The sequence below is a fragment of the Hordeum vulgare genome, chromosome 6H (genome assembly GCF_904849725.1).
Source record: "Hordeum vulgare subsp. vulgare chromosome 6H, MorexV3_pseudomolecules_assembly, whole genome shotgun sequence".
In the NCBI taxonomy this organism is placed as follows: Eukaryota; Viridiplantae; Streptophyta; class Magnoliopsida; order Poales; family Poaceae; genus Hordeum; species Hordeum vulgare.
In genome coordinates, this window is record NC_058523.1 from 431,713,756 (window position 1) to 431,725,498 (window position 11,743).

At 45.8% G+C, this 11,743-nt stretch overlaps 1 protein-coding gene across 2 annotated transcripts; it reads left to right on the top strand.

Moving 5' to 3' along the window:
- Nucleotides 1–3,028: 3,028 nt before the first annotated feature.
- LOC123400994 (protein indeterminate-domain 5, chloroplastic-like) lies at nucleotides 3,029–11,040 on the top strand. Of its 2 annotated transcripts, none has more exons than XM_045094712.1 (5): nucleotides 3,029–3,219; nucleotides 3,441–3,498; nucleotides 3,616–3,928; nucleotides 5,171–5,570; nucleotides 9,454–11,040. In XM_045094712.1, the coding sequence occupies exons 3-5, from the start codon at nucleotides 3,730–3,732 to the stop codon at nucleotides 10,601–10,603; spliced, it is 1,749 nt and encodes a 582-aa protein (XP_044950647.1). In that variant the 5' UTR covers nucleotides 3,029–3,219; nucleotides 3,441–3,498; nucleotides 3,616–3,729; the 3' UTR covers nucleotides 10,604–11,040. The 2 variants fall into 2 exon arrangements, with proteins under 2 accessions (XP_044950647.1, XP_044950646.1); XM_045094711.1 differs by having other exon boundaries at nucleotides 3,636–3,928.
- Nucleotides 11,041–11,743: the final 703 nt, after the last annotated feature.

An 11,743-nucleotide genomic window follows, 5' to 3' on the forward strand; every position in this document is an offset into this window, starting at 1 on the left:
GGGATTCCGAGATAACTAAAGGTAGAGACCCAAAATAACACCCAAACAATTGTCTATAAAATTTCTATTCTTCCTTGGTGCGCCGAAAATAGAAGAGATGAGTCTTTCTAATATTAATTTAGGAACTAGACAGTCATTCAAAAAGACATAAAACTAGTTTCATATTTCTAGCATGTGCCAAATTATGTTCCATGAAAATAATTTTAATCGCGTGTGTATTTTAGTATGGGAATCCCACCATCTCCAAGATGATGGATAAGCCGACCCATGTGACTGTTCTCTTTGGCTCCACCAATCAGAATTGCCTTCATATCAAAAACTATATTGAACAAAATAGAAGACACTGGATCCCACTATTTTAGTCCCTTTCGCATCTAGAAATAATGACATGTTTCATCATTTACCTTGATCCCTACACTGCTTTTTGTATAAAGAATTCGGCTTCTTCCGCCATGACACATAAAAACCCTTCATAGGTGAAGCCTATGGCAAAAATGGTCATTTAACTTCGTCGTAAGCCTTCTCATGGTCCACTTTGAAGACAACTTCACTCATTTTCTTTGAGTAAGTTCATGTAGAACAATCACACCCTCCAAGATATGTCGTCCTGGCATGAAACCCATCTGAGTCGGCTGTAGCACACAATGTGTAATCCGTGTAAGGCGATTTGTACCAACCTTTGTAAAGATCTTCGAGCTCACATTAAGCAGACATATCTGTATGAACTGCTCAATACGAATCGCCTCCTCCTTATGTGGCAACAGTGTAATCATTCCCATGTTGAGGTGGAATAATTGTAGTGGCTATTAAACAAATTATGGAACATGGCCATAAGATCTCTTATAAGGATATTTCAACACATGTTGTAAAATTCAGCTGGAAAACCATCGGGCTGGTGCCTTATTGTTCTTCATTTGTGCTATCGTCTCGAACACCTCCTTCCCTATGAAGGGTGCCGATAGAATCTCATTCTCATCGGTCCTCACTTGAGGCAAATCCTCAATCTCGTGTTCGTGCACTAGAACAAAATTCTCCTCCAGTACCCCAAAGAGCTTTTTGTAGAAGTTTGAGATATACAATTTCAAGTTCTCGTGTTGTACAGTTGTACCATTATTCTGTTATAGCTGAATAGTTTTCTTCTTCCTGTGTTTTCTATTCACTATCATATGAAAAACAAAGTTTTGTTATCCTCGTGAACCACCTAACGAACTTAAGCTCTAAGTGCTCATTTCATCTCTTCTTTTCCGAGAAGCTCTCGTAACATCTCCTCGGCTTCTCACTTAGCAGTACGATCAGCTGTGTGTAGCATATTGGACTCGGCTTTTATGTCTAGATCGTCAGTGAGATGAAGAATTTTTTCCAGTTTGTAAATGCCATTTTAATTTTTTGTCGAGCCCCACAACAATTGTCGCAGATGTCTAATCTTATATTACCATATTTCAACACTCGATTGACCTCTATTCTCTTTAGTGCATTCCCTGGCTATCAAATTGAGGAAACCCTCCCTCTCAAACCACGACGAGTCGAAAGAGAAAATATTTTTGTTGCCTATGTGCGTCACATCCGATCCCGTGAGTCAGTAAGGAGAGAAATGTGATTGGGAAGTCCATTTTGTAACTCAGGCACGGTTACAAAATGAATATGTAGACACTTTAATGTGTTTGTTCACTCATTTCATTTCGTTTGTAGTTCATATTAAAATATTCAAAACATCTTATAACGGTGAACGGAGGAAGTAAATCATACGAGGCAATTGCTTCCGAGTTTGAAGAGAAAAAAAACGTTGGTTTTCCATGGCCAGCCCATTCTCTGTGTTTGCACGGCTTTAGAGGAGTTAGAGTACGGAATGAGCTAGCGCATGTGAACTTCGTGGAGCTCCATCAACGACGACAGCCGAGCGGAAGTGCACACAATTTTTCAACGGGGGTTGAAGGCATGACGGCATACGCCGCGATCGGCGACGAAGCGACGCCTGGGGATAGAGAGATCGATATGTACATGCAGTCACACCGAGACGTATGAGTTCGATACGGACGAAGGTCTCCCACCGATCAAGCCCCGTACGTACCTACGCCTGCATTGCATGGCACCGCCCGAAACTCACGGCTTCGTACGTGCCTACCTGTGGGGTGTGGAGAAGCCAAATTTGGTCCAAATCTATGTCCGTGCGAGAGAAAAGACATGCATGCATAGCAGTGCGACTGCTTGGACCTGCCTATGGCTAAGCCCAATGATACTCGGCGCAGGTAGCTAGGCGCACTCGTGACATTTCTGGTTAAAGTACCCGTGGGGCATTTTAACCACCGGGCTCAGTTCTGGTAGTGTCCATCCAAGGCCAGATTGAGGAGGAGGAGGGTGAGGCTCAATTTTTGCTAGCTGTCAGTACTTGTACTCTGTTACTGATGTAGGTACATAGTGATGAATACGTCAAAAATAGCAGTAAATCGATGGTGCACGGACATGCAGCTCTTACAGCCGTGCCGTTGTCCTTGATTAGTCTCTGGCCATCGTTGAACCGTTGGTTGAGATGCATGCAGGCGTGATAAAGATGCGTAGAGTTAGCGTTGCACATATCGATCCAGACGTGAACAAGCTGTGATGCATACATAAATCCAACGCCCGTGTGCGTGGTGCGTCGGCCTACGTCGGCTAGTGTCGGTGGACCCAAATCCTCAGCCGCTTCACGACCCGTGTGCGTGACCGCGGGGCACACAGCCGGTGGACCCCCTGCCGGTCCACACCCCCACAGCCGCTCGACGACGCTAGCTTTGCTCCACTCCATCGACTGTGCTGATGTACTCTACTACTCACTCCCTTAATTTCTCTGAGCTGTACATGCAATTACAAACTCAATTTACACCAGTACATTCAATGTAATGGTACGTATATACCACCAGTATACTCGTATGCCGCCCGTGAAAAGAGAGCTGCAGGCGTACGTAGTAACGTAGCAGAGGAGCGTACAGTAGGCGGTGTGGAAAGGAGGGGGCAAAAGGCGATAGGGAAAAGCATGACAACGATATGAAGGAAAGGAATCAGACAGCAACCTTCTTATTAGCCTCCTCCATACCCTCACCCTCACCCTCCTCCTCCTCGTCTCCTCTTCTTCTCCCCCTCTTGTCTCGAGAGCAAGCAAGGAGAAGACTAGTAGCCGCCCGCTAGCATGCAGCAGCAGCAGCAGCAGCGCAAGGGATAGATAAGAGCCAGGGAGACAGAGAGGTATGGCGGGGAAGAAACAAAGCCCTCGTTTTTCTCTGCGTACGCGTGTGGGTTGGGTTTGGGTGTTTGCGAGCTTCGATTTGTTCTCCCGCGCGCTCTAGCCTGTTGCTTGTTTCTGAGTGCAACTGCTGGCTTGGATTTCACTGCGTGGGTTTGTTCGTTTGTTCATCTTGGTTCCGCGATTGAGCCCTAACCCTTTGGAGTTTTTCTTTCGCCCCCAGCCTCTTCTTGTCCAAGCTTCAGATCGACTCCGGGCAAAGACACACACATATGAGAAAGGTATCGCCTTCTCTATCTCTTTCTCTTTGGTGTTTTCCTCCTAGTCTGAGAAAGAACTTTCAGGCCTCTTCTTTGCACGTTTCCTGACCTTGTTCTTGGCATGTCTCTCATGGAAAGCGCTGCTTTTTTTCTTGAAGTGAGGGGAAATTTGCCAGTTCCAACACCGGGCTACCCAAAGTTAAAGATTTCCCTGTTGCTGGTGAGTAGCTGAAAGGGTGAATCTGAGCGGCGATGGCATCCAATTCATCAGCGGCGGCCGTCGCGGCGCTCTTTGGGATTAGGGAAGGGCACCAGCAGGAGCAGATGAAGCCACTGCTCGCCCAGCAACAACGGCAGCATGTCATCGCGCCGCCCAGCGCGTTGTTGACGACGGGGCCAGACCAGGCCGCCGCGGAGGCGCCACCGGTGAAGAAGAAGAGAACCATGCCAGGTATGAGAAGAGAGTGCCCTTCCTGCAATTCCATTCATGGCATGCCTAACATCTTCTATCTGACCTTGCTTGGATCTGCTAAGAGTTTCTTTTAGATCGTTGTGCTAGGAGTTCCCCTCTGGGAGATCTTAGATGCGAGAACGGCAACTCTCTCATTGGCTTATGGTTTCTCCTTATGTCGATCTTACTTTATCTGGCCCTTGTTTCTTGATTTCGAAATTTTGATTCACAACAAAAGAGGTGTCTTCATAAATAGGAGCTGCGTTAGAGTCCAAGATTTGTTTCACTGGATTTATATAGAACGAAAATAGTCTCATATGTTCTTCAGTTCCCACTTCTCTCTCCGGCCCCCTCTTGTCCAATGAATTTCTTCCATGAGCTACCTCGATCCAAACCACGCTGGAAGTGGTCGTCACATCTTTTTACTCACTGTATACTTCATTTAAAGCTGCGTGTAGTCTCACCTGAATAGTAGACTAGGGAGAACCTAATTATTCCTAGTATTCATCCTGTTCATTCTTATTCCCATTTTTTACTCATTCCAGATTATGTAGATATACGTAATTCCTTGTGCGTTCCAAGTACAATTGTTGGGAATAAACTCTCACTGCGGACTCACGGGTCACGAGTACTACCAGTTCAAATTGGACATTAAAAAAAAAGAGTATATATATTTCGTGCAAGATTCCATGTACATGAGCTGTTCTCCTCCTCAACCTTTTGCTCTCCTTCTTCCTCTTGCCAATTATGAGAGATGCAGATAGTATAGGGGCCGGGCCATATGACACGATCGTCGTCAATTCCTTTGTTCCCCATATTAGTTGCTGCAAATGCCCTTTTGCGTGTTTTATTCCTGCAAGTCTCATGCAAATATTCTCCCCTTTGTTGCCTCCATTTGTCCCTTCCTCACCAAAACCAAAGGAAGAAACACCACCAGTACGTTACCTGCTATACCCCTCCCTCACACCATGCACAATTATTAGTCATGAGCTAATCGTGCACCGTTGGCTTATCACGCATCAGTACTTTGTCTGCAAAACATGGCAACTTCCGTGCCCCTAGCTACCATTTCAAGCTTATCGTGCATGTTAATGCACAACCGTCACTACGTATGTATATATTCTCAGTTGCTAACTGCCTACATTAATTCTAGTGATCGATCGATATCAGATGTGGAATTGAATAGGTTAGTTCTAGTGATTTGCCTTATATATGTTGCATTGATACATGAGATACATGCAGACCCTGACGCGGAGGTGATCGCGCTGTCGCCCAAGACGCTGATGGCGACGAACCGGTTCGTGTGCGAGGTGTGCAACAAGGGGTTCCAGCGGGAGCAGAACCTGCAGCTGCACCGGCGCGGGCACAACCTGCCGTGGAAGCTGAAGCAGAAGGACCCGAACCAGGTGCAGCGCCGGCGGGTGTACCTGTGCCCGGAGCCGACGTGCGTTCACCACGAGCCCGGGCGCGCGCTGGGCGACCTCACCGGCATCAAGAAGCACTTCTGCCGCAAGCACGGCGAGAAGAAGTGGAAGTGCGAAAAGTGCTCCAAGCGCTACGCCGTGCAGTCCGACTGGAAGGCGCACTCCAAGATCTGCGGCACCCGCGAGTACCGCTGCGACTGCGGCACCCTATTCTCACGGTACGTACGTACGCTCTACGTCTCCTTACCTCACGTACGTACGCACCGCACGCATCACACATGCATGTATAGCATGGCTGCCGAGCGCGCGCATGCATGCACGCACGGTTTTTGCCAAAGACAAAGCAGCTAGCGTTGGTTTCGTTTCGGCATTGCATGCATGCACCCAGGCGGCATCCCGTTTCCCATTGCATCGCATGTCTACTGTATTTCGATCGAATGGTGACCTTTGGTGCTTGTCAGTGGTGACCCAATAAAACCTTTGTTCGGGTCGGGGTTAGGGTTTTGTCCGAGATGCCGCTTCTCTAGGGCATGCTTAATCTGTTTGTGCCTTTAATTTGTGGCAACGTTTGCATGCCCGTGGAAGAGTGAGAAATTAAGACGGAGAGAGAATTAACCGTCTAGGGACCTGCTCACATGCATAGTCACACACACGTGATGCAAGTGTTCTCAGCTAATTCTTGTTATCTTAGTAAAAAATACATAGAGACAAAACGCTTATACCATCTATATATTCCCTTGCACGGGCGCACAGATCCACGTCGTACGTGTGCGTCACAGGCCACACTGCTGCGTGGATGATTACCCAGGGCATCAATGTACGTAGCACAATCTTTTGCCCCCCGCAAAAAAGAAAATGTAGCACAATCTTGGTCACAAACACAAGAGCATGGGCACACGTACACGTACACGTACGTTACACACACGCTGACATACTCCCGCAACTGGGTCGCCCCGTAAGTAAGCTGGTCTACTCGTGTTGTCATGTGAGCTGGCTGCGTAGCTAGATGCGGCGCAGTGCCTTCCGTTGGCCGTGTCAGAAGCTCGATCAGAGATGGGCAGTGTAGGCCAGGTTCACGCATACACTTCACAGCTTTTCCTTGGATACGTTTACTCCGTCCAGGCCCTCACAACCCCTCACATGGGTGCAATCCTCAGGAGCTAGCAGCAGGGCGAGATTCTCTCTCCCTCTGTCTCTCTCTCTCTCTCTCTCTCTACATCATTGATGCATTTGGGCTGGAGCGGGTTGGTCACCCTACCTTTCACTAGCTCGGCACACGTTTCTCTAATGGGGAGGAGGCGTACATGGGATGCATCGGCAGAAGCTGCCTTGATTGAGATATGAATTTTAATCATTTTCCTTCCCGGCCTCGATCAGCTGTCTTCATGCAACATCACATTCGCATCAATAATTCTCAAGGACCCGGGACCCCTCCCCCTACTCCCAGCTAGGGGTCGGTACAGCAGCCCTTGTTTTTCCTCCCATCTTCTTCCGGAACCAGTAATAATCCGTTCTTGATTGGTTACTCGGGCTGCGAGCTTCGCTACACATCAAGTCTTCTTACCCAATGGAAATCCTAATGTCAGCTAACCGCGCAAATTTGAGCCTCTTCTCCTTGGAAGCTCCCTCCTGTTAGGAATCTAGCTAGCTAGCTATCTGATCCGTAGCTGCTGCTGGCAGCATAACTTGACAAGCAACCTGCTCAACTCGTCTCCTCCTTTTCCTCCTTGATTGACATGAGTTTCTGGGATCTCGAGCTGTCATTGAGTGTGATAGAAGTGAAATCAACAGGTATGTACTGTACGTTATAGTCAAATCCTACACCACTGACTCGACTGTGTAATATAGTTTAGGGATACATTATCTAACTGAAAATAGTATTACAAGGAGCTTCATATTGGCCCCAGAAAATTATACTTTAATTTTCCGTTAATGCCATGATGAATATTGGCCTCGAGTAATTAAATTCTCATAACACCCTAGAATATGTAATTATGAAAGAAAAATAGAGGGTGGCGAGATTTTTAATGGCTTATTTTCTTTTGTGCTTGTGTTTTTTTGACTTTTTTTGGTCGGCATGCTAGTTTGGACATTATTTATTGTTGCATCTAGGGTGTGAAGTAATTTTTTTGGGGGTAATGTGAAGTAGTTTATTACACGATATATATGATGTTTGTTAATTATCGTAAATTAGGGGGTAGTTTATTCATGAAGTGACTGAAATTCAGCAAAGTTCTCACTTTTATCCACATTAGAAAAATGATATAGAGGGATCCATATAACTTATCTCACTTATTTTTCTTTTTAATACTTCTTGTTAATTAATCTCTCACTATAGGTATTCGCAAAAAAATTCTCTCACTATAGGTGAAAAGATAAGCAAAACTCCTTACAGTTTGTATAACATTGTAGAACACCTTACATATTGGAAGCATAAAAATTACAAAAAAAACTAATGTTTGCTAACGTGGGCTAATAATTGCAGCCACTTAAGCTAATTTTGATTTTACTGTAGAGTACAGTTTGATTTGCCATTTGATGTCACAATGGGAGAAGTTCAAAGGACCGAGATTTAGCGAAACATGAAGGTCATCTTTGATTCATATGATTCCAGAAACAAAGGAATATATAGGAACAATCTAGAAATGGAGTATTGTGCCCATTCGAATTCTATAGTGCTCGGTTTGTTTGATCATGACAAATTTAAGACAAAAGATTCTTCCCAAAGATTTTTGACTGGCCGCTACTATGAAGTGCAATGAAATCGTTATGAAAGTTCCTTATGAGATTTAGTTTTATGTATCACACTACCTATATAGGAAAAATTCACTTTAAAACAAGAGAGAGAAACCCTCGGCCTCTGCATCGCTTGATCACGGCAGCTCTCTACTATTGCATATTTTTAACATTTATAGTGATTGATACAGAATCTTTGAAAAAAAGAAAAAGGAAAACAAGGCCATGCAAACCAAATGTTAATTTAGAGACATTAAAACTAAGCATATTGGGTGGCCTCTCATGCCATAAACAATTTGGTCCGTTACATCATGCATCTCTATTATTTCTGGTTGTCTGATGTAGTTTTTGCTTCGACGCAGGCCTTCCAATATTTATTTGAAAATCCTTTGCACCAAAAAATCCCTTAAATTAATTTCTTTTAGCAACCCGTTTCATACTCCTTTTCATTTTACCCTTGCTTACTATAGAAACAAGCATATAGATGGAATATTTCAAGAAGGCAATATGAAGTAAAATTTCGAAAGAGAGGAAAAGTGACATAGCAATATGAACTAAAATTTCAAAAAAGAGGAAAAGTGACGCAGCAATACGAACTAAAAATCCGAAAGAGAGAAAAAGTGACATAAACTGTAGACTATGCTAGTTCGAACTTGTTTACGTGATTGTCAGACAATTTTGTGCTATCCAATACACACTTATAAATAAATTCTACCTCCATTCAGAATTATTTGTTTTAAAAATATATAAATAGATGTATCTAAAATTAAAATACGTCTAGATATATCCATCTCTCGAGCAAGTATTTTCGGACGAAGGGAGTTAAACAGACACCATCGGTGTACAACAATTCATCATATTGACACCCCTTGTATATCATCGGCATTCCTATATACTTCCTCACTCGGAATTACTAGATATATTTGTTTGAGCGATAAGTAATTATTTCTGACAAGTAATTAACTCGTGACGGAGGACGTATACAACACATGCTGTAAAAAATACGAGAATATTTAGTACGACACTGTTGGCTATGCACGGATGACAAGACAGCATATTTGACATGCATCCGGGCAACCTCACGTGTTTCCAGTGTGACTGTGAAGCAGTACCGTCCTTACATTTCATTTTTGAACAACACTGTCCTTACATTTCAGCCCTAGCATTTTACGTGGCGAATAACAGGCTTGTAACGCTTGTTCGATAGGATTATTTTGCAAGCGACTCATCATGCATATGCAACTATACTTTGTCCTTAATTAATTTGGTTATTGTGATGCAACTGCAGCATGTCATGCTCATGCGTATAGGAGCGTTCAACCGCCACTAACTAGTTGTGCATGCACTCCTGTTCTTTCCATGCAGGAGGGACAGCTTCATCACCCACAGGGCCTTCTGCGACGCCCTCGCCCAGGAGAGCGCGCGGCTGCCTCCCGGGGCCGGCCACCTCTACGGCGCCACCGGCGCGGCCAACATGGCACTCAGCCTCTCGCAGGTCGGCTCCTCCCTACATGACGCGCACGGCCAATACCACCAGGCATCCCCGGATCTCCTCCGCTTCGGCGGTGGCGGTGGCGGCGGCATGGCTGCCCGCCTCGACCACCTCCTGTCGTCGTCCAACGCCCCGTCCTTCCGCCATCTGCCACCTCCACAGGCACCTGCATTCCACCTCGGCACAGCGCAGGAGTTCGTCGACGGGAATGGACAGCACGCTTTCTTGCAGGGCAAACCGTTCCACGGCCTGATGCAGCTCCCGGATCTCCAAGGGAACGGCTCCGGCGGCACGTCCTCGTCGCCTCCTGGTCTTTTCAACCTCGGCTACATCGCTAACAGTGCCAATAGCTCCGGTACCTCCAGCCACGGCCACGCGAGTCAGGGACACATGGCCAATGACCAGATCAGCGAAGGTGCTGGCGGTGGCGGAGGCGGAGGTGCAGGTTCTGAGAATTCAGGCGCGGGGTTCTTCAGCGCCGGTGGGAACTTTTCCGGTGGAGACCACCAGGTTGCTCCTTCTGGGATGTACAACGAGCAATCCGTGATGATGCCGCAGATGTCGGCGACGGCGCTGCTCCAGAAGGCGGCGCAGATGGGCTCGAGCACGAGCACGGACGGCGGCGCCGCGTCCGTGTTCGGCGGTTTCATGGGCTCGTCCGTCCCGCAGGGCCGCGCACCCATGCTCGACCAGGGACAGATGCACCTGCAGAGCCTGATGAACTCGCTGGCCGGCGGCGGCAATGGTGGCGGAATGTATGGCGGCGCCAACGGCCGCGGCATGATTGATCCAAGGCTGTATGATATGGATCAGCACGAGGTCAAATTTAGCCAGCAGGGCCGAGGCGGCGTCGGCGCCGGCGGGGACGTGACGCGGGACTTTCTTGGCGTGGGTGGCAGAGGGGAGATGATGAGGGGGATGTCAGTGGCAAGAGGAGAGAACCACAGCGGCAGCGACATGAGCTTCTTGGAGGCAGAGATGAAGTCGGCCTCGTCGGCCTTCAATGGAGGCAGGATGCAGTGAAGAGCTTGTGGAAAGGCATTAAGCTCGATCCTATAGAGAGCGAGTTGGGAACTTGGCATACACCATAGATGCATGGAACAAGCTACTTACATACAGGTTGGCATTTGGCAGCACAAATCTTTTGACTTTAGAGAGCAAGATTGAAATTCCTCCGCTGAGATAATGTCAGCTTCGGTGATCCGGACTCCGGAGACACATGGTGTGTGGGTACGCAGGGCATCTTCGTCTACCAGGTCATCATCAAGAGCCAGATCAACCGGAACCGTGAGACGAGATCGACTATATTTAGTGGCTGCTTTCATGTTTCATGTTTTGTTACAGTTTCTACTTGAACCTTGTTAAATGGGTTAATTCATACCGGCCGGAAGAGATAGTTGCATATACCGTAAGGTTTGTAGCTCGCTTTGTGAGGGATGATCAAAACTTGACCGCGCCTACTCAATCTATTTTGCTGCCGCTCTTTTTTCATTATACATGAACTAGCAGAATGAGCCGAACATTTACGCGGCTAGATTTTGTTTCTATTCTTGTATTCGTTTTTTCTCGTTCTGCTAATGTAATATTTTGACACGTAGCTAGACTTACTACACATTGTTATTTCTTAGTATTTCATATTATTCATCCGCTCATATTTTAACGCCACGCGCGCACCATCGACATGGCATCGCACCACGCTATATATATATATATATATATATATATATATATATATATATATATATATATATATATAATGCTAGACATACAGGCTTTTACAGGGGTTCTACAGGTTCCTTCAGAACTTTTAAAACATGCCCCCTGATTTCAACGGGGGTTGGCCCATGCCTCTGCTATTGACCAATTAGAAACTGCCATGATACCCTATAATCCTATACTTCACCCCCCTCCAATTTACCATCAATGCGCCATATTTTTTACGTTCCGTAATTTTTTCTTACTTCTTACCTAAAGAGAGAACGTAAGAAAATATTAAATCGACGTAAAAAATATTTTACTCTATGTAAAGTTACGAACGTAAAAATATAGTGTAAAATACACATAAAATTCACTTTTTTGATCTTCTAACATATATTTTTGTTTCATTATGCCAAATTTTATATAATGAATCAATATGCATGTAACTATCTGTATACAAAATAT

What these genes read in the sequence shown, in the direction of transcription:
- LOC123400994 (XM_045094712.1), top strand. Translation starts at nt 3,730, where the DNA reads ATGGCATCCAATTCATCAGCGGCGGCCGTCGCGGCGCTCTTTGGGATT. An exon ending in GAAGAAGAGAACCATGCCAG is followed by an intron (nt 3,929 to 5,170) that starts GTATGAGAAGAG and finishes AGATACATGCAG; the next exon opens with ACCCTGACGCGGAGGTGATC. An exon ending in TGCGGCACCCTATTCTCACG is followed by an intron (nt 5,571 to 9,453) that starts GTACGTACGTAC and finishes CTTTCCATGCAG; the next exon opens with GAGGGACAGCTTCATCACCC.